Source organism: Rhipicephalus microplus, chromosome 2, assembly GCF_043290135.1.
Source record: "Rhipicephalus microplus isolate Deutch F79 chromosome 2, USDA_Rmic, whole genome shotgun sequence".
Classification (NCBI taxonomy): Eukaryota; Metazoa; Arthropoda; class Arachnida; order Ixodida; family Ixodidae; genus Rhipicephalus; species Rhipicephalus microplus.
This window is the reverse complement of record NC_134701.1, coordinates 190068564-190091032: the sequence shown is the minus strand read 5'-3', so window position 1 is coordinate 190091032 and position 22469 is coordinate 190068564. Positions and strand designations below refer to the sequence as shown.

Below are 22469 nucleotides of genomic sequence, written 5' to 3'. Positions count from 1 at the left end.
AGTGACGCAGCTGTTTGAACATAGCCGGAATTGCCGGATGTTTATTAAAGCGGATGTTTATAGTCGACCGGCCTTGGTTTCATCAAACGAGTCGCTACAAATTGAACGGCTCAGAAATACTCACACGCAGGACCGGAAACAGCGGCAGTATCGCTGCACGTACGGCAGGTCCATGATAGCACGAACTTGGCGAACGCAGTCCCAGTGTTTTTCTGCGTTGAGATTCGATCAATCTGCTCATGCGACTGGCTAGCCATCAGCAGGCTGGCAAATATATTTAAATTCGTAAGAACACTTGTCGGCAAGTACTTAAGCTTTCACTATATGGAGTTCTCGAGACGTCTATTGTTGGTTGTTATGCCGTATCAGCAAGATTGACGTCGTAAGACAAGCTATTACTGTACTTTGCATCCCCTTCAGGCGCCGTGTCCGCTGTCTATACACGAGGGCACAACGTGTTTTTGTCCACTCTCTTTCCCATATTTATCATCTTTATTCTCCCCGTTCCCATTCCCACAGCGTAGGGTAGCAAACCGGGCATCTGCCTGGTTAACCTCCCTGCCTTCGCTCTTCTCGTTCTTCACCCGCCACGGTGGTCATGTGACAAAGGCACTCGGCTGTTGGTCCGCAGGTCGCGTTGTCGAATCCCAGCCACGGCGGCCGCATTTTCTATGGAGGCGAAAATGCTTGAGGACCGTGTGCTCAAGCATTTTCAGGCGCTCGTTAAAGAACCCCAGGTGATCGAAACTTCCGGAGCCCTCTACTACGGTGTCTCTGATACGTTAAACCCCAACAATTTCAATTATTCTATCTTGTTGTCTTTTCTCCTTTTTTTTTTCTTTGGGCCTGCGGCTAAGACATGGCCAGCTCCATTTCACGTAGTATTAACCGAACCTTCTGCGCAATCGTGGTTGGCTGTACTTTACCTCAGTGTACTGCGTTAATTGTTGCCGATTGCTTCGATGAAGGCACTACAATGTTCGGCAGCTCGTTACAATTTGCAGTTGGTTTATCACAGCAGAATAATTATTATTACATGCTAATCACAATAAATTACTGAAATTCTCACCAAAAAAAAGGTATCGCTCTCTTTTCTATTTTAGAATAAAATATTAAGTGTCTCAGGATATGGCGTGAGTTTGAAATATTTGCAGACACTGCGTCGTGATTTGCGCCTAATGGATATAAATATATATAGCTATACGCATATGCAAGAATACTTAAAAATAAAAGCGGCCTCTGTTTTAGGCATGGCAGTTTCCTGCCCACAACTTTCCATTATTCAGGCGACATCCCAAGCAACATGACCTAAGTTCTGCCTAGCACCTGGCCGGAAGCGCGCTTTCATCTATTTTGCCGCCAGGATAACCGACAACTATGCACCTCACAGCAACACCGCGTGCTCGCCAATAGAGCGAGAAGTTAATCAATGCCAAGAGACCTTCACCTACGGTGACACCTGTAGAGCAGGTGAATACCGCAGAGCACCGAGTCTGTGTGTCATTCGAACCATTATGAAAAGCCGCTAGGTGCGTGGTCGGCACCTCTAGCCCAGTGCTGCCCACGGTGGAAGCATCTACTGTTTCATGTGTACTACATACAAAATTTTGAAACAGTCTAACTTGATAGCCCCTAGAAAATGAAAATTAATTCCACGCGGTATAACATCATCATCCCTCTGACATGTTCCCACCCCTCATGCTATGTCCGCCGCAGCAGTACAATGGTTGCGGAGCTCGGGCTCCCATCTGAAGGTCGCGAATTCAATACCGGCTGCGATGGTCGAATTTCGGAGAATGTGAAATGCTAGGTGACTGTGTACTGCTCAATGTCAGTACATGGTAAAGAACACCAGACATTCGAAGTTTCCAAGGACCTTCACTGCAGCGTGCTTCATAATCGCATCAAAGTTCCGACACGTAAAGCGCCAGATATATTAGTACATATTGTTACGGGGAAGATTTATTCACCAAGAGCTGGTCTTGCTAACGGCTTAAAGAGCGCACAGTCATGCAGGCCAACTGGAGAAGCTCGAGAGTCCAACCCACTACAACCACGTTGTCGTCTTCTTCATTTGGGTGCCAATTCAGCTGTGTCGGGGTGACAGTTTCATACACGTATCATCACCCCGGCCCGTAAGGGATCGTCTCGGTGCCTGTTAAATGAGCGAGTCGGCGTTGTAGGGCTTGAGACGAGAAACGTGGACTACTTCCGTTCTGGGTGCAGCAGCTGATGAGTTTGTGGTAGCGGAAATCTCGTAGGTCACAGGTGTGACCTGACGAATGACTCGGTAGGGCCCAGCGTATCGCGATAGTAGTTTCTCGCAGAGGCCAACACGTCGAGATGGCAGCCACAAGAGAACAAGAGATCCCGCAGAACAAACGGCATCTCTATGTCGACGGTCGTAAAGGGACTTCTGTGCTGTCTGCGACGACGATAACCGAGCGCGCGCTACCGCGCGTGCCGTGAGGGCCCGGGTGATCGCATCCTGAGCGTACGAAGTGGAGGATGGGTGGTCTGATGAAAGCAGTGTGTCGAAGGGCAGTAAGGGATGACGTCCGAAGAGTAGATAAAAAGGGGAGTAGCCCGCTGTTTCATGACGCGACGAGTTATAGGCGAAGGTTACGAACGGAAGAGCTATGTCCCAATCAGTGTGGTCGGTAGATACGTACATGGAAAGCATGTCCGTCAATGTGCGGTTTAGGCGCTCCGTAAGGCCGTTAGTCTGAGGGTGGTAAGATGTGGTGAAGTTGTGACTGGTAGCACAAGATCGGAGTAGGCCATCAACCACACGCGATAGCAAGTAGCGACCGCGGTCTGTGAGCAGGTGAGTCGGAGCGCCATGCTGGAGAATAATGTCGTACAGCAGGAAGTCGGCAACGTCGGTTGCGCAGCTGGTTGGTAGCGCTCGAGTAATTGCATACCGAGTGGCATAGTCTGTGGCCACTGCAATCCATTTATTTCCAGTTGTAGAAGTAGGAAAGCGACCGAGCAAGTCCAACCCCACTCGATAAAATGGCTCGGCTGGAACTTCAATAGGTTGAAGAAGACCGGCAGGGGGAGTCGTAGGCTTCTTTCGGCGCTGGCAGAGGTCACAAGATGTGACGTAACGGCGAACAGAGTGGTACAGACCCTTCCAGAATACTCGTCGTCGAAGGAGGTCGTAAGTTCTGGAGACTCCTAGATGTCCAGAAGTTGGAGCGTCGTGAAATTGTCGCAGAACATCCTTTCGCAGGTGATGCGGTACGACGAGTAAAAGTTCCGCGCCGTCGGGGTGTAAGTTGCGGCGGTACAAAATGTTGTCTTGAAGCAGGTATCTGCTAAGAGAAGGGTCAGCATAACACGATTGAAGGCGGTCAATGATGGTGAGCAACGATGGATCTCGGCGCTGTTCGTCTGCCACGTTCAAAAAGTCAGTGATGGCTAAAACGCAGGCATCGGATTCCAAATCAGTGGAGCTAGGTGGATCAACGGGGTGCCGGGATAAGCAGTTAGCATCGCTGTGCAGCTTTCCAGATTTGTAAACAACCGAGAACGTGTACTCCTGTAATCGAAGAGCCCATCGGCCGAGTCTTCCTGTAGGGTCCTTAAGCGTCGACAGCCATCGAAGCGCATGATGGTCCGTGATGACTGCGAACGGACGTCCGTATAAGTACGGACGGAATTTCGCGATAGCCCAAACGAGGGCTAAGCATTCCCGCTCAGTTATAGAATAATTTTGTTCCGCTTGCGACAAAAGGCGGCTAGCGTAGGCTATCACACGGTTGGTGCCATTCTATATCTGAGCGAGTATAGCACCAACGCCATGGCCGCTTGCATCGGTGCGAAGCTCTGTTCGAGCCGTTGGATCAAAATGAGCCAACACAGGTGGTGAGGTGAGGGCGGTAATTAGCGACGCGAAGGAATGTTCTTGGTCCCTTCCCCAAGAGAAGGCCACATTCTTTTTGAGGAGATCCGTGAGGGGCCCAGCAATATCCGCGAAGTTGAAGACAAAGCTGCGAAAGTATGAGCAGAGCCCAATAAAAATGCGAACTTCTTGTGTGGAACGCGGAACCGGGAATTCTCGGACTGCACGGACTTTGTCAAGGTCGGGTTGAACATCAGTGGCGTCAACAAGGTGGCCGAGTAGTTTAATCTGCCGACGTCCAAATGAACATTTCGACGAATTCAGTTGGAGACCAGCGCAACGAAAAACGTCAAGAATTGCCGAGAGACGAGACAGGTGGCTTTCGAAGGAGGGCGAGAAAACTATTACATCATCCAGATAGCAAAGACAGGTCGACCATTTGAAACCGCGAAGAAGAGAGTCCATCATACGTTCAAACGTAGCCGGGGCATTGCACAACCCAAAAGGCATGACCTTGAATTGGTAAAGGCCGTCGGGTGTGATGAATGCTGTCTTCTCGCGGTCGCGGTCGTCGACCGAAATTTGCCAGTATCCGGATCGAAGGTCAAGGGTCGAGAAATAGTTGGCACCGTGGAGGCAGTCGAGTGCATAATCGATTCGGGGTAAAGGATAAACGTCCTTCTTGGTGATCTGATTCAGGTGGCGATAGTCGACGCAAAAGCGCCAGGTGTTGTCCTTCTATTTAACTAAGACCACAAGGGAGGCCCAAGGACTCGATGAAGGCTCAATGACGTCTTTACTCAACATTTTCTCGACCTCCGTCTGTATAACTTGGCGCTCAGCATGTGACACGCGATAAGGGCGTTTGTGGAGTGGACTGGCGTCGCCGGTGTCGATGCGGTGGGTTACGGCACTTGTGCGGCCTAGGGGACGGCCGTCGACGTCAAAGATACCCAGGTGAGAAAACAGAACACCCCGGAGCGCCGCAATTTGGGAAGGTAAGAGGTCGCTGGATATCATTTTGTCGAGGAACGCCTTATTTTGTGACGTGATGGCAGGTTTCGCCATGGTCTTAGTGTCAGGTGTAAAAGAACAAATCGAACATTCATCAAGGGTGGAAAGATCGGCTAAAGTGATGCCTTGGGGAAGAACTTGGGTCGACGTAGAGAAGTTCAGAACTGGAAGTAGCACCGTGTTGTTAGCAACAATCACTATAGTATGTGGTAGTGCGATGTGGTGCGTAAGGGTCAAATCAATGAGGGGAGCTACCAGATAGTCTCCATCAGGAACAGACGGGAAGGGCGACAGAGGAACGTACATAGCAGCCTGGGGCGGTAGCCGTAGAGACTCCACGGATCGTAGCCGAGTGCGACTTGGAGGAGTGAAATCGGAGAGCAAAGGCAATTCGAGCCGTAAGATACCGGTAGAACAATCGATGATGGCGGAGTGGATGGTTAAGAAGTCTATTCCAAGGATGACGTCGTGTGGGCAAGCATCGAGGACTGCGAAGAGAACGGAAGTGTGGTGGCCAGCAACAGTAACGCGGGCAGTGCACATACCAAGTACCGATGTTCGACTTCCGTTAGCAACTCGAACAGTAGAGAACATAGCTGGTGTGAGAACTTTTTTCAGGCGAGATCGAAGTGTAGAACTCATAACAGATACTTGGGCACCAGTTTCAATTAGAGCAGTAACGGCGTGGCCATCAATGAACACCCGAAGTAAATTGCGTCTTGAAATTGTAGCCGGTTGAGGGTTTTCGTTCCGAGTCGTCAACGCAGCGCCACCTCCAGGAGCTGCACTCATCAGTTTCCCGGGGAATGGCCAGAATAAGCCGGTGACGGAAAGCGGCGGCGTTGAGGGGAGCGTGACGGCCGACCCTGAGGTGACGGCGAGCGGCTTGACCAGTTTCTTTGGGCGACGACGTCAGCGTAGGACGGTTCGGAGCGTGGAGATAAACGGCGAGCTGAAGAGTCCTGAATATGGTCATCCGAAAAACCGGGTTGCAAATAGTGTCCACGGTCCTGACGGCGGTCGACATTACGAAAGCTTGGCCGGAAATACCTCCTGTTGCGACAATGGCGGGAGATGTGCCCAACTAGAGAGCAAGAAAAACAGATGGGTCGATCATCGTGCGTACGCCACTCAGATGGATTTCGGTAGCGTGGTGGAAACCGAGGAGTCGAAGCTGCCGCAGCGATAAGTGGGGCAGAGTGGTGGTCAGCGTTGTGGACAGGAGTGCTCATGGGCTGCGGCTGGGGAACCTGGACGCCCAAGTCAGCAAAATCCTGGCGTACGACGGCTTGAATGAGCGAGACTGTTGCCCAGTGGTCTTGCGCAGGGGGCTGATAGGAAGCGGGTGCCATGGCTTCCAGCTCCTGGCGAACAATCCTTGCGATATTGGCAGGAGGCGCAAGTGAACGAGGCGCTGCAGAATCCTCGCAAGACGAAGTCACAGCAGTGTTTGGTAGTCTCGCGATGTGGTGGGTGATTCGCCTGCTTTTTGCTTGTTCAAATCGTCGGCATTCGGATATGATGGAGTCGACAGTGGTGCAGTTCTTGCACATTAGTATGTTGAAAGTATCATCAGCAATGCCTTTCAACACATTGCTGATCTTGTCCGCCTCGGACATGTTTTTGTCCGTCTTCCGGCACAGTGCCAGTACGTCTTGGATGTACGTGACGTACGACTCCGTCGATGATTGAACACGCGACGCGAGGTCCTGCCTGGCTGCCATCTGACGAGCAACTGACCGACCGAACAAATCGCGAAGCTTTTGCTTGCATGTGTCCCAGCTGGTTAATTCTTCTTCATGCGTCTCATACCAGGCGCGTGCCGTACCCCTTAGGTAGAACAGAATATTTGCCAGCATAAGCGTTTCGTCCCACCTGTAGTGCTTGCTGACGCGCTGGAATAATGCGAGCCATTCTTCGACGTCCGTGCTGTCCGTCCCGGAAAACGTGCCAGGGTCGAGAAGATCGGGGGGAATCACAGGTGATGGAGCCGGCGTGGGTGGCGAGGCCTGAGTGCCAGTTTCAGGCATCGTGGCTGGAGAAAGCTGGCGTCCACTGCGGAGTTCCAGAGCCGGATTGTGTGAAGAACCCGCACCTTCCACCAAAAGATGTCACGGGGAAGATTTATTCACCGAGAGCTGGTTTTGCTAACGGCTTAAAGAGCGAACAGTCATGCAGGCCAACGGGAGAAGCTCGAGAGTCCAACCCACTACAACCACGTTGTCGTCTTCTTCATTTGGGTGCCAATTCAGCTGTGTCGGGGTGACAGTTTCATAGACGTATCAATATTATCTGCAGACATTAACCAACCTCACACACAGGCGTCTTCAAACGGTCCTCGCGTGAAGAGAAGGGCAAATTCTGGGACTCGCACTTGCATCTGGACCGGATCATTTCTTGGTGGCATATTTTCAAGCAGTCCTATGTTTAAAAAATTGAAAGCACACAAGACAAGAGTATGCTACAAGCAACATAGGCAAGCAACAAAGCCAAGCAACGTAAGTGTGTAAGCAGTATGTAGGCAATAGCTATTTTCTGGACAAACTATAATCCAATTTAGAGCATTCAAAGGTTTCAGAAAGCTCTTGTATGCAGAAAGGCTTGCGATGAACTATCTGGAATGTAGGTAACAGTATGTCGCACAAAAAAAGTCATTTATATGCGAAAACTGCTGCCGCTGAGGTAGGTTACGCCATGTTCATCACCAGCTGAAGCGTTTCTTTTGAGCGTGCATGACCATGCCTTCGAGCCGGCACGCAATGTCAGAGGCCATGGTACGCCATACATGTGTGCTTCGAAACATCTACTATAATATACCGTAGCTCAGTAGTATCTAGAGCATCGGACACGTCATCCGAAGGTCGCAGGTTCGGATACTGCCGGGGGCAGGTTACCTTTACGTCCACTTTTCTTTCTTCACATTTACATTACATTTACTTCTAATAGCATCCCATATACTCCTTTCGGCATCAGTGTCAGTTATATTTCATTAATATTTTGTCTAACAAACAAAACAAGCCCCTAAATTTACCCTGCCTTCCTTCATTCTTAACATGGTAGAAGCTGAGTAGAATATGGATACTTGAAAAGGACGGTGTGTCGCTTGACCAACGCCCCTATAAATGTTCTTCTCTTCTCAATTTGCTGATTTTACGAATACAGAATCACTCGCATAAATGTTGGCTCCACTTTTTCAGGAATTTTCATCTCATTTATGGTTCTTGCATGGACCTGCATAGGCAACAGGAACTTGCCGTTGAAAAAATTCCCGTGACTCGCTGATCTGTGTTATTTCGCCCTAAACAATAAACTTTGTGCTGATACCATCGTGACAATAAAAACATAAAAATATGGATGTATAGAAATGGAAGTTTAGTGGGCAGTTAACCTAAAGGGGCTAAAGACATTGACTAAGCACCCTCTCTAAACAAAAGTGCCTGACGATCGCAGCGAGTACTGACTGTTTTTATCATAAGCCGTCGTCGTCTTCAATACAGCACCGCTCTTTGTGAATAATAAAAATTTGGCCATGGGTCTTCAAAACAGCTTGACGTCTAATGTAAGCAAAGCTGTTCTAATAGATGTTCTCGGGTTGGCGTGTATCATGAGCTTTCTGTGGAGTCGTGAAAATAGTGAGAGTCCATGGCGCCCATTCTAGTAAATTAGCTATCCAGGACGTACTCGACACGGCAAAGACGGGAATGTGTGATACTCTGGCCTTCTCTCTTCCACCATGTTTGCAAGGTATTTGACAAGGCCAGAAGTCAAACATGCTGCCCGAGTATTTGGTTAACATCATATTGGCAGAGCCATAAGGCAGCTACGGTGGTAATAATTTTGTTTAAGTTCGGATAACTTGAAAGTAACTTGCCCCAGAAAAGAAATATTGATACAGTGCGTATATACATGAGATTTAGAAAGCAGAGCATACTTCGCGAGTGTAGCGCGTGGTGTTTTGCAGATAGTACTTGAGCCTGCTGGGCCAGGTGTCTCTGCACGAAGGCTGATATGGCTCTGGAAGGGCTGCGCGCCTTCGCTGGAATAGAGAGGGAGAGAAGAGTAAGGCGGGGATGTTCACAAAATACGAAAAAGTGTAAAAATAGGCAGAAAAAATTGACGAGGCTTGAACTAAGCCGCGGCTTGCAGCTGCAAAACTGGGCCTTTGCAAAGACTAATCTGGTTGCTTCTAGGTAAGTCTTAGCTGGTGGCTTCTGGTCGTTTCTAGGTTGCCCTTAGGTTATTGCTAGGCCTCCGCTATAGGTGATGTTAAGTCTGTTCCCTACGTTAATTCTCAACGAAAAGAAATTGTTGTTAAACAAACCGCACATAATCTCAGAGACACCACAGATCTCCGACCTCTGGAGACAGAAGCCTGCGCTCAGACGAAGTGTGCTCCCGTACGGGTGCTTATACTCGGCAACAACTTTCTGTACCAGGACAGCTAAGGCTAAGGAGGCAAATGACGCTCGTTTGATTACTCCCCAGCATTCAGTCCTCTAATGAAACATTTGTATACGATTCTGGTTAACTAAAAATTAGCCATGACTATTTCATCTTTTGGTGCTTTTATTTATTGAATAATCAGTTTTTGCATGATGGAAAAATTTGTTTTATGGTCTCTCAGGTTTTGTGATTTTCTGGCTTCTGTCGCTCTTTTTCACTTCACCTACAAGCAAAGATGCAGTACACCGGATGCAGCTCGTCGGCGTCGCCTACGGAGGAAAGTCCACCACATCCTAAGTCCGCTAGCTTCACAGCCGCGGCAAGCGTTGTCAAACGAAAAGCTATCCGTACACACCAGTAGCCATTGCCTTTCCCGCTGCCTAGCGTACTCTCGTTGTGCGTACTCGGAGTCTTCAGCTCGTCGCCATCGCTCCGCCATCATTTCTTGGGTGAAGTGCTGCCTTCTTCGTTTTAGATGGAAGTTCTGCGTTGTGGTATTTACCCTATTTCTATGGCATATACCCGTTTGTGATTTGTCACTCGAACAGTCGCCTTCTTCATTTTTGCTGGACTGGTGTTGAGTAGCGGGACTTACCCAATTTTTGTGGCAAATACTAATTTATCATGATTACAGCTGTCTGATAAGATGCGCTCGCCAATCACGTCTAGTTTTAAAGAGCTTCACTGCTCAAATAAGCAGTCAGAGCGAGCAGAATCGCAGACTGGTGCTGATAGGAAGCAGCAGGTGGTCATACAGTCTACTCTTCACTACACAAATATTATTAAGGCCCTGCGATCATTCATATTATGCTTAAATGGTGCTTCGAAGTTCCCAAGGTACCTTCCTTGCTTTCATCGGAACTGGTGTCAAAAAGGATGACACTGTAGCCTGCCATGCATATCCTCAAGCGTCAGAAATTGGGGCATCCTTAAGGCTTGCCTTTATAGTAGTTGAACACGATAGCGACGTCTTGTCCCTAGTGCACATACTTCAAACACTTGGTGCACGAAATTTTTTCGAACGTGCTGTGCAGCCACTATGTAGCCTTAAGTGAATACACGCAGTGGGCTTAGGCGACGCGTAAAAAATTTTGGTCATGTTGCCTTTCAGAGCATTTCGTGGATCTCTAATGACAATTTCATGGAAATGTTTAGATTTTAATTATCTTTTTCTTACACTATTTTTATTCTAATGGTGATACCAGGCTCTGTTAAAAGGGTCATTGTATTGTTTCACACTTCGCGCAGCTTTTAAGTCATTTGTTTTTTTTTCAACTTTGGCAATACACGCGTGCGTTGACAAAACGTTCGTTGTTAAATTGTTGAGTTATGTGGATGATTTTTTTTTCATTTTAATGCAATGGGTTTATGAAATCAAGAGTATTCTCAAGAATAGTGTACTCTAATGTTTCAAGGCAAGTTCTTGTGGGCTAAGGTTCACTATTGAGATGCCAGTAGATGGGTGCTTACGATTCCGCTATAATCACGTTAGGTTTAATCGAAAACTCTTCTTGGCGATTGCATTCTTTGACGGTCTTTGAGGGGGCTGAATCATATAGTTTAGGATTGTTTTTTTTTACTTCGTAAACAATATTCCATCACTGCCATAACTTTAATCACTGTGTTGTTTACGAACAATACGCTGTTTAAAGTGATGACAGTGATGGCATATTGTTTACGAAGTAAAAAATAACAATCTTGAATTATATGATTCAGCCCCTTCAAAGATCGTCAAAAAATTCAATTGCCGTGAATAGCCTTCAAGCCTTGCCGCAATAAAGTTTCGTGTTAATTAGTTATGCCTGTACTAAGTACGCATTAGCTAGCCCAACTCACTTCTCTAATATATTTCGCACCACTAGCACCACTAGCACTGCTGGCTACTGGGCCCGTAATAATAAGCTTTCTCAATATCCCCCACCAGTGTTGTACACCGTTGAGAGAGAGAGAAACGTCTTTGTTGTATGCAGAGTGTTCAAACAACGTATATACGCCTGTAGCTATTATGCATGGAGGGGGAGGAGGGAAAAGAAAGGCCTTAGAAGAGTTTGAGTAGAAATATATGTAAAAAATAAGATACAGGCCTTCTAACAGCTGCCCCACGCGATTAATGGACAGTATAGGCACCTAATCTTAGACGTAAAAAATAAGAAATCAATATTTATCGGCACAACACACACTTTGTCGAGTAAAACATCAGCCTGCTGACAAGACCAATAGATTCGATTTATAAGTGTGAGCAGTTCCGTGCTTTCCGCTGTTTCGATGAGCAGGGTGAGAGGCCCAATATTCATGTTTAAGACAAGAAAGAGGCATTCGTCGAGATTTTATAGGTTATCATGATGATGGTTGACAATGATTTGATTTTGTGCGCGTAGGTCGTTGCATGGATCATTATACATTCTTATCTGCAAATTTTTCATCAGCGGAATGAACTGAGCTATATGTAATACGCATATTGCCATTAATATGCTCTAGTTCAGTCGCCCGTTTTGCGTCGTCCTGCTGCCTGACCGAGCCAATTATTAGCACAAGGGTGAATGAATTACAATGAACGCATGCATTCCCGAATTCCGTTCCCTACTTTACGTTCCACGATCTGCGGAACGCAAAACGCAGTACACTTATAGCTGCAGTACACTCATAGCGCAGTACACTTAAAACCATGCTACTCTCATAGTGTCGAGAACAGCTGCGTGAGGGAGTATTGTAATCAACAGTTATTTTCGTTCAAAACATGATTGCATGACAACTTGCTATTCCATATGTGCAATAACACTGCCTCAGTGATGCTGGTAGATAATATTAGTTAATTTTTAAAGTCAATACTTTGGTGATAAAGAATGAGGGAGCTTGTTTTGACACACAACGGCCAAATTTCGACATTTCACACGGCTGGTTTGTTGTTGGACATCTGAATATTTCCGTCATATCGTTCCCCCTGCCACCGTTCCGCCACAATCATGATGACGGAGAAGGAAACTTGTGTTGGGCCGCTTACTACGAAAGGCACATCCATCACGAGGCATAAAACAAGTCAGCAGACCATTTAGCTCCCCTGCGGTAGCACTTCACGCGGCTATGGTGACTCAGATAGAGATGATGTCATTCACTTGTGGACGCACGACGTCAGAACCTTATGCCTCTCTGACAACCGGCATTTAGATGACGGAATGCAATAATAAGAATGCAGCAAGCCGCGCCATCTGTACTAAACTAAGCGTGGTTTCTTGAAAATGCTAGTGTGATTCTGACAACGAATGGAATGGAATGCCTTCGTTTGTCTTACCATTGGGGAAAGCAGTGTCACTGTACTTCAATCGTTAAGCTGACAGCCTGTATACGCGGGCACTGAAGCAAGGAGGCAGTGACCGATGGCGTGCGTTAGTGGAGATTTTTCTCGGAATCGTTTGTTTTCTTACCTCTTTGCCGCGAGGATTGTGTTCTGAATTTTCTTGCTCCACTGAAGCCATTGCAGTTGTTTTAGACGTGACAACCAATGTGGCATTTACGAACTAAATCTCATAGTATATGTTTTTGGCAACAAGTAAAGAAATAATCAGCCATTGCCTTCTCTCCACCGTTATCTTTATTACGAGTTGGCTCGTGCGCATGCACTGCTTTATCAACGACGTGAAATATGGTAAGTTTTTCTTTCGCTTTATTCAGGTTCCCTTTAAAATAAAACTTGGCCCACGTATCTACAAAAGACTTCACATCATAAGAATAATTCAATAATTATTAATGAACGAATAATTAACTAGTGATTCAATAATAAATGCTAACTAGTTCAGTGTACGCCAGTACACACCTGTATCAGGCCGATGTATGTGATGTAACCAGGCTGTGCAAAGACGGAGTTGGCGCACGCATCAGCCCTGAAGCCACGTCCGTGCACCATAACCAAAAAACCCATGGCAGTGCTGGTCGGCAGGTAGTCTTGCGGTTGCACGTCCAGTGTAAGTGTCAGGCCTGCGTCATCGTCTTTGCTTCTCCTTGTTGAGGTAATAACGTGGCGCAAAAATGAAAACTTAGTAACAGTTAGCGTGCAATACAATGGGCTGGAGGCGGGGCAGCTAATGAGCTGCAAGGAAAGACGTAAGTTGAGTAAAGTGCGTTCGCTCTTTAAGCAGTCTCAAGTGCAGTTTCAAATAAAATCTCGCACCTAATGAAGCCAAGGAAAGTATCAGAGGCGTTAATTACGCTGTTTTAAGTGTATTGTAGGCATTGTGATATAAAATTGATGTAATCAAAGTGGACTAAAATACAACTTGGCGTTGGCAGGAACCGAACCTGCAACCGTTCGATTATGCGTCCGATGCTCTTCCCCGATGAGCTACGGTAGTATCCGTCCCCACGTCCACTTTGTAGGGTATTTCTAAGTGTTGGTCAGCGACGCATGCTTCCATGACGGCGAATGTGAAGCACTTTTTTTCTTCGCCAGCTGGCGTCACAAACGTTTAACTAGTGGAAATTTGACCGATAAGCCCTCGCATACTATCTGAATAAAGGCATAAGTTCTGCGAGAACCATAAGTCAACGAACTCACTCAAGAGTCAATACACTCAGGCTCACTCAAACTCAGATTGAGCCGTGAGTCTGAGTCCTAGTGAGTGTGATTTGGAGAAATTTAAGGGAAAGTGAGTTCGAGTGAGTCCAGTGGAGGAAAACTTTAATGAGTGTGAGTACGAGTGAGCCCTGAGGGTGAGGTATAATTCGTGAGTAAGTCAGAGTGAGCTCCACATTGTTTTGCGAACCTCTTGTCCCATCGACTTCAGCATCACTATCAGCTTTGCGTCAGCTCAGGTTTATACTAGTTACATGTACTCCCACATCAACGCAGTAGCGTTCATATAACCGCTCAATATTATATGAATCGATGTCTGAGTTATTCAGAGAGAGAGGTGGGTGGACCTTTTCTCCATTCTCTTGTTTGAGAAGGGCTTGTTGAAAACATCTTGTGTAAAACATCCCTTTCAATAAAATGCCCTTAGTGGTGCTACCACTAATAACTCGTATTTAAAAATACAAGATCAAAGCGTCAAGTAAAGTCCCGATCACTCGAGATATTGGTGTTGAAAAGTATTGACGCCTCGTACGAACAGCTAATGGAGCGCTAAAGGACTCATGAGTTGATTCACCCATAGTCAGAGCCGTGAGTCGGAGTCCGGGAGAGTTCAAGTGAGTAATGCTTTCATCAGTTTCAGTGCGACTGAGTTCGATCGAGAAAAATTTACTAAAGTCTGAATCCGAATGAGGAGAGCGGTTCAGGAAACACCCAGGTAAGGGTGAGTTCGAGTGAGCCGTATGGGCGAGGAGTGGTTCATGAGTGAGCTCTAAATTTTTTGCTGACCTATGGCCGGAACGAGACTCGTAGAGTTCGCATGAGCATAAATAGCACACAAAGTGAACGAAAAGATCACCGCCGCCGTAGCTCCATTGGTAAGAGCACCGGGTTTGCAATCTGAAGGTTGCAGGTTAGATCCCTGCTGACGGCAAGTTGTCTTTCCGTCCACTTTGTTTTCTCCCCATCAGTGTCCCATATGCAATACACTTAAACAGTAAAATTAACGTATTCTATACCTTCCTTGGCTTCATTATCTTCTGGATGTCAGACAAAGAAACCAGCTGTCAGAATTATCTCCCTTCAGTTTCAAATTAAGTACTTAAACAGTTCGCAAGCAGCTTCTTCTAGCTGTTATCTCCACGCGTCAAAGTTATGTTGAGTTGGAGCTGGGTAGACAACGTATGTCAGCGCGGTCCCTAGACATTCACAATATTTTAAATTCAGACAAGCGAAGGACAATGCTGAAGGTGCCAGAATAGTGCTTGATTTTTTTTTACCTGGAAACGCTGCCCTCATGGAGCTTTTTTTAAATATTTTTGGGTACTTGCTGTTCTTCACTAAAACAATATCTAACAGTATTCTTGGCGTGAATGTGCTTTTCCGAACTTTTTTTTTGTCTGTCCAATCACTTCCAGCAAATAATATGGCTTCAAAATAAATATAGCTTGTGCTGGTGCTTCAAACTCTACTTTCTTAAAGGGCCCCTAAACTAATTTTGATAATATTGTAACGTTTCAAGCAAACGTTCAGATTTAAATTCCTGATGCCGTCACAATCCACAATGCCAAACGCAGCAGCGCGACGAGTCGCGGGCACCCCGCAAATTTCCAGAAACAATCGCTTCTCCTGTCTGTGAATTTCAGCACTCGCCCAGTATGAGAGACGAGTTGGCGAACGCTGCATAACAAAAAAAATGGCAAAACAAGCGAGGGATTATTTATATCATCAAATGCGTGTAAGTACGCTATTGTGGCACTATTGCAAAAAAATTTCATGACTAAGTGTTCACTGTAGACTCGTGAGCAACAGCAACACCAACTAAATTTCAACTTGTGGGTGATTTATGGGACAGTTATGTTTTCGTGAGTGCTTCACCTACGTGGTGATCGTCAAGCCTCCATTATGAGACGTAACAGGCATGCTTTTCTTACTTCAGGGGTGTGTGGGTAGCCTGAGTTGACACTACAGCAGTCTTTCGCCTTTTCTTTGTTAGCTTCATCAATCGCTTTCGTTAGATATACGCATCGAAGCGTATATTCTCTTCCCACGCCCAGCCTTTGAATTTGAGTCACGCCACTCACTCTCCGATCACCCAGATATTCTGCTGTGAAACATTGACTTCATTGCACGTTCTTGAAGCTGTAAACATACTTTCGTTGTTCACTATAGCTGACGGCATATGCATGCATGTGCGCGTGTGTTTCGACATACTCTAGGAAACTTGATCTTTAAAAAAATACTATGCTATCCGACATCTTCACATGTTGAATGCCGCCAGAGTTACGCAGGGTAAAAGAAAGAATGTCCAAGCTAAATTTGAAAGATGAATGTGCATACGATTTTTTTTCTCCTTTAGTCTTAGCTTAACTGTTGATGCATCATTGCACATAGTACTGAACCCGACACTAGCTACTTTAGCCTATCGCTGTGAATAATTCTAGTAGAAGCGCGTTTTTGTTCATGAAATTGATGTTTTATTTACCGAATAACTGACTGATAACGTCAAACTAATCAAGCATAGCTACCGTGACAACTCTAAATTACCCTCCATAACGTCTTTTGGCATCTTGGAAGCGAGCATCTCTACCGGAAGTCCTTCGAGAAATAGATACATATTTTGAGCAGCTTCGTGCAATATCACAGTGTTGACGGCACACAGTTCGCTGTGGCAAATTGCATATAGTCATTTCTCTCACCGGCGTTTGGTGCCGAAACGGTGTGGTAGTTGAAGATGGAGGCGTTGTGTTGCTCCTGCCCATGACAGTTGAGGCAGTAACAGTTGCCGTATCGAGAGTCCAGGCGCCTCCAGTACAGCCTGTACGACCAGTTGCAACAAGACATAAGCGCACTAGTTGTTTTTGTATCGTGTAAAAGACAACATGAAGATTTAATACAACAAAAGTCCGCCTCAGTGGAGCAGTCGTTACGGTACCCGGCTGCTGACTTGGAGTTCGCGGGTGCGATCCCGGTTGTGGCAGTCACATTTCAATGAAGGCGAAGTGGTAGAGGCCCATGCGCTGTGCTATTTTAGTGCAAGTTAAATAACACCAGGCGGTCGAAATGTCTGGAGCACTCAACTACGGCGTCTCTCATATTCATATCCTGGTATTGTGACGTAAAACGCTAGATATTATTATTGTAACAAGGTAAGGAAAGTATACGTATGTCGCCTAAAGCGTGCGGAGTACGTTTTTTTTCTGGCTCAATAATAATATCTGATGTTTTCCGTACCAAGACCACGCTATGGTCAGCAGCTGAGCACTATAGCTACTGATCAACCGAGGTGAATTTCGTTATGACACAGATCGTGCGAATAACATATATATATATATATATATATATATATATATATATATATATATATATATATATATATATACATCGGAGAAAAGTGAACAAATATTCTCTAAAACTCGATTATTACACACTGCCGAGAGGGCAACGTTGCAGTGAATTACGGGTAACACGTTCGTAGCCGTCATGTCTATACCTAATTCACGATAAAGCGAAAAGTGTGCAAAAGAACGAAAAACAAGGAGCTGAGACACACAGGCGCTGGCTTGAAACAATCAGCGCTTGTGTGTCACAACCTCTTTTCTGTGCTCGTCTTGCGTGCTCTTAATTTCTATGATGTGTGAATAACACACCCAAACGGTCACGTTTGTAAGCCAATAATTCCACACCAACCCGTTGGGATCACATGTAAAATTTGTATGTTTTCACGCATGTAAGAGATCATACTCATGAGTTTATGAACCCATGAGTATATGAACCCCTAAATCGACTGATAAACTTATGCGAATTGATGTGTGGACAGAACAAGCAGGATTCCACTACTGCGAAAATCAAAATTTTGTGCACAGTGAAAATTTTTTTATTTTTTATTTATTTGTCGATATATTCATTTATTCGTTCATTCATTTACTTATGCTGTCAGTGGCATTATGACAACCAAAGCTTCCGAGCTCGGCTGTCAATCAAAAAATGCTATGTATGTACGTGAGTTCAGATACGACAAGGGACGTCTAATGCTATGTTAAAGAAACTGGTACGAATATAACAGAGATAACGTTAGGCATGCCTTTAGAGCCGTGATAAGCAACTTCCAGGAAACCCACCACTTAACAGTCCACGACATTCTTACGATCACAACCTACCATGGATGAAGACTAAAAACAGTTCATACTTTAGGCTGATGATCTTCAACTTGCTCGCACCAGACTAAAATAAAAAAACACCAGGCCTTCGCGGTAGGTGCAGCACAGTAACAACGAAAGCTAGAAGAGCGGCCTTTCAGAGCCTTTTCAAAACACTCATTAGGTAACTACTGCAAGCACACTTGCTTGGTACCCACTAGGGCATTAATAATAAACTTTTGGGTAGTAGGCCGGCATTCCTTATGATATTTTTCGTCATTATTCTGAGAAGCGCGGTATCCACTAAACAATTGCAAGGAATTTAGTACCAATTGTCCATGCAGTGGCTGACGACGATGAGGAAGTGGGTATGCCCTACAGTTAATAGGGGAACAATAACGAGCTTTTGCGATGGTTTAGAGCATTGGACGGCCCACTCGTTACGCTATTCGCATTGTGAAACGACTGGTTGTTCTTTCGTTGTTGTAAAACGCTTTATAACTTGTATTAACGCAATTGCTTTCCCGACATCAAGTCTACGTAAGGCAAGCTTGACAACAAATCACAAGCATCGGTGTAGTTCAGGTTGTATGGGAAACTTGAAAACTGCATACTAAGATAATTTACGCATGAAGGGTTTCTTGATAAGACAAAGAAGTAAATCATCAATTCTTTCAAAAGCGCAGAAAGGAGTGCGACGGAAAGATGGGAATTATTTGAGCAATGAATAAAAATGATGGCAATAGAGTGTGGTTTCCACATGCAGTATCAAGCTCGAAAACAGGAACGCGAGCTACGGGCAGAGCTAAATGATTTGGTGAAAATTGAAGCAGAAAACCCGGGCTTATTTACACGTCAACTGCAGGTTGTCCAAAACAAAACTGAATGTCTTGGAGAGGATAAATATAAAGGCGCAATTATACGCGCAAGAGCTGAGAGATACCTCGTGGGTAAAACCCCGACAAAGCGAGCCTTGTCAGATAAAAAGGACACGCTCGAGCTCTCGACATACCAGAGATAGAATTGAATGATAAAATATTGAGAGAACATAAAGATGTCACGAAAGCTTCTGAAAGCTACTATCAAGAATTGTTTGCTTATCGCGAGCCAAAGAAGCCGGGTTTTGTAGTTGAATTCTTCATAGAAATGCTGAGGACACAAATTTATTGGACAAGTTTATTAGTATAGGAAAAATTGAGAAAGCTATCGATGATCTTGGCATGGGCAAATCGCCCGGTCTAGATGCCATTAATTCCGCCTTTTACACGGCGTTCAAGGAGGATATGGCCACCACATTGCATGAGGTTTTTTCAGAGTCTTTAGATCGAGGAACTAACTCTGCCTCCATCATTTATTTGGGCGCACACTGTGCTGATTTCTAAAGGAAAAGAGAAACATGTTTTACGCAAAGTGACAAAATACAGGTCAATCACGTAAACAAACGTAGAATATAATGTGTTTATGACAGTTCTGGCTAGGAGGTTGTAAAGAGTTATATACAAGTTGGTCAGGCCACATCAGACTTGCTGCATCAAGCGTAGGAGCTTATTCATGAATATTCATGTCGCCAGGAGAATTTTGGAGTATTGTGACGCTGCACTACTGAAAGTAGCCATGTTACAAATTGATCTAGCCAAGGCTTTCGACATGGTTCCTCACGATATACTCTTCACGCTAGCTCACTACGTTGGTCTTGGCGCGATCTTATGTAGAGGTAATATATCGGCATACAAAAGTTCAACCACAAATTTAATTGTAAATGGCGAACTCTCACAGCGCATGCAGGTACTTTCCTCGTTGCGCCAGGGGTGCCCTTTAAGGCCTTTGCTTTTTGCTATATTTTTAAAGCTACTGTGTCGAAAAGTGATTCACAACACAGGGATTAATGGTTCCAGGTTGCAGTCATGTGAAGTGCGTGTTTTGGCACACGCCGACGATACTGCCCTTTTTGCTGTTGATAGAAAATGACTGATTAAGAATCACTGAAAGGTTTTGTGACACGAGTGGAAGCCTATTGAATGAAGAAAAAAACATTGGTTTAAGTCATGGTATAACTGGGACCTCACGCCCAGTTCCTTTGAAAATATTCAGTGGCTTACGACACCTAGTCTTTACCTGGGGGTAACCATTGGACAAGTATCAAGACAATGAAGCGTTTTGGCATAAGAGGGCGGAATAACTGCGCGCGACAGCCGAAGGATGGGGCGGTCGTGACTTATCAGTTTTCTCTCGGTCTGCTGTATGTAACGTGTTTCTGGCTGCTAAAATTATGTACCTTTTACAAGTACTTAGTTGTACGCGTAAAAGCATTCATAAAATTCACAGGATATTCGTCACGTTCATCTGGAGCTCTACATGGGAGAGAACATCTAGAACGAACTTGTTTCGGCGTGTTAAGCAAGGAGGGCTGTCTTTGTGCCATCTGTTTCTTAACCAAGTAATATCACATTTCCTGCTGATAAGAGACCAGTGAGACTCTTTTTATGTTCTTTATTTTAAACAAAGCTCTTACACCACATGCCTCACTTCTTCGTATCTTCAGACAGGGGAGAACGACACACCTTTTCACCGTTCTTGCGCGAAGTTGTGTTCTCAGTCGTTTTTTAAGAGCAAGGTTTTCGATAGATTACCTAACTAAAGGGGAAAAAACGCCTTATGAAAGACTTAATACAGAATGTTTTTCCGGTGCCCCTTTACTGTTCAAAGAATGAAAAGTCATATGCACAAGACCTACTAAAGTGAGTGAAAAACATGTGGATGCCACCCAATGTTCAAACTTCCTTTTCAAACTTCATACGGGAACCTTGCAAGGGAAAACGTGGCTTGAAGAGAGAGTGATGTATGTATTATGGGGAAGCAGCTGTCTCCTGTGTAACAAACCTAAGACAATTGAACATGTATTTATTGATTATAAGAATGCCATTTTCTTTTGGGTCATTTTACAGAGGACTTTAAAAGAAGATTTGCATCTTACTCCACAAGGTATCTGGTTTTCGTCATGTGATAGTTCTGTGAACATTTGGACGTTATTTTCTTACTTGGTCTTCATTCGGTTTGGTGTAGTATGTTATGGTACAGACACTGTGATTTAAGAGTTCTATCTGTTCGTGAGTGTTTCGTGGAAGCTGTTATCAAAGTGCGAGATGTACATAAGTTTACCCACAGTGTTGAAGATGTAATATTTTTGTTTGACGCATCAAACGGATGAGATGTTTGATTGTCAGATTGACTCGACCTGCAGTCCAGAAGGCAATAAAGAAAAAAGCCGGTGTAGCTCAGTGGTAGAATACTGGGCTGGCACCCAGCAGACCCGGGTTCAAGCTCACTGTGCTATTGGTGCTAGGTCATGCTCCCTAAGGCAAGTTTGACAACAAGTTACAAGCACCGGCGTAACTCAGTGGTTGAATATTGAGCTGGCACCCAGTGGACCCATGTTCAAGCCCCACTGTGTCATTGGTGCAAGGGTGCCAGGATTTTTTTTTTTCAATTTCGCGCGCCGTGGTTACGGGCCGAGACTGCGCGTGACCAAAAAAGTGATCGCATAATAGCTTTCGCTGTAAAACTCAAACAGTCTTGATGCATTTGGTTGAGACAACTCACAAGCGAAATCCTTTTTTTTTTCCCACGGTTGATTCTTTCGATTGGTGGGAGAGGAGTTGTTTAAGCATATAGCATAGCCGAGTTTGTCATCACGCCGGCAAAAGCATCTATGGCATTGTGCTGTAAACACGTCATAGTAATGTTGCGGGTAAGGAAAATGAGCGTGACGAGGAAGGAAAAGTGGAATCACGAAGGAAACGTGCAGCACATATATGCACGGCATCACGCAGGAAAAAGCAAGTGTAGTACAGCCACCTAAGGTGTGAGAAAGAGATACACGTTTATTTACAGAACGACAGAGAGGTCGGCCTGAGTGATAGCTTGCTCTAGTCTGCTACTCTACACTGGGGGAGGGGAGAGGGGAGAAGAAAGACTAATGGATTACGATGATGAAATAGAGAGGTGGGTATATAGAATTCTTGCTAGCTGAGAAAACTTTAATAGCAGCGCATATAGTCCAGATGCTTCTAAAAAGGCTATAACTGCTCTTATGACCACATATGCACTGTTGGTGGCCAAGGGCCCAAAACGGTATCAACACTTAATAACCTACTGCGATATAGTTCAGTAGAATAAATAAGTGTTTGTCGTTCACGTGCGTATGCTGGGCAATCACAAAATAGGTGCTCAAGTGCTGCTGGCACATCACAGTGTTCACAATTACGACCGGTGTCACTGCGACCGATAATATGTGCATAACGTCTGGTGTACGCCACACCAAGACGAATGTAGTGGATCGTACTTGCGAGTTGTCGTTTAAATTTAGGGTGCATGCGAACCTCATTTCCGGGTCCTATTTTTGAAGTCGCCGGTGTGGCCATTCCGATTTGGTCTAGTGCTGAAGTGTGTAGCTGCGCATCAC

At 45.4% G+C, this 22469-nt stretch overlaps 1 protein-coding gene across 1 annotated transcript in view; it reads right to left on the bottom strand.

The window, feature by feature from the left end:
- The window catches only part of LOC142793044 (uncharacterized), a 121997-nt gene that overhangs the window by 5681 nt on the left and 93847 nt on the right, over positions 1-22469 (bottom strand). The window contains exons 2-5 of the mRNA XM_075885729.1: positions 16568-16686; positions 13116-13299; positions 8793-8897; positions 125-212 (exon numbers count right to left, since the gene is read on the bottom strand). Of these exons, the coding sequence (XP_075741844.1) occupies positions 125-212; positions 8793-8897; positions 13116-13220 (298 nt within the window). The 5' untranslated portion in view covers positions 13221-13299; positions 16568-16686. The remainder of the gene's footprint in view (positions 1-124; positions 213-8792; positions 8898-13115; positions 13300-16567; positions 16687-22469) is intronic.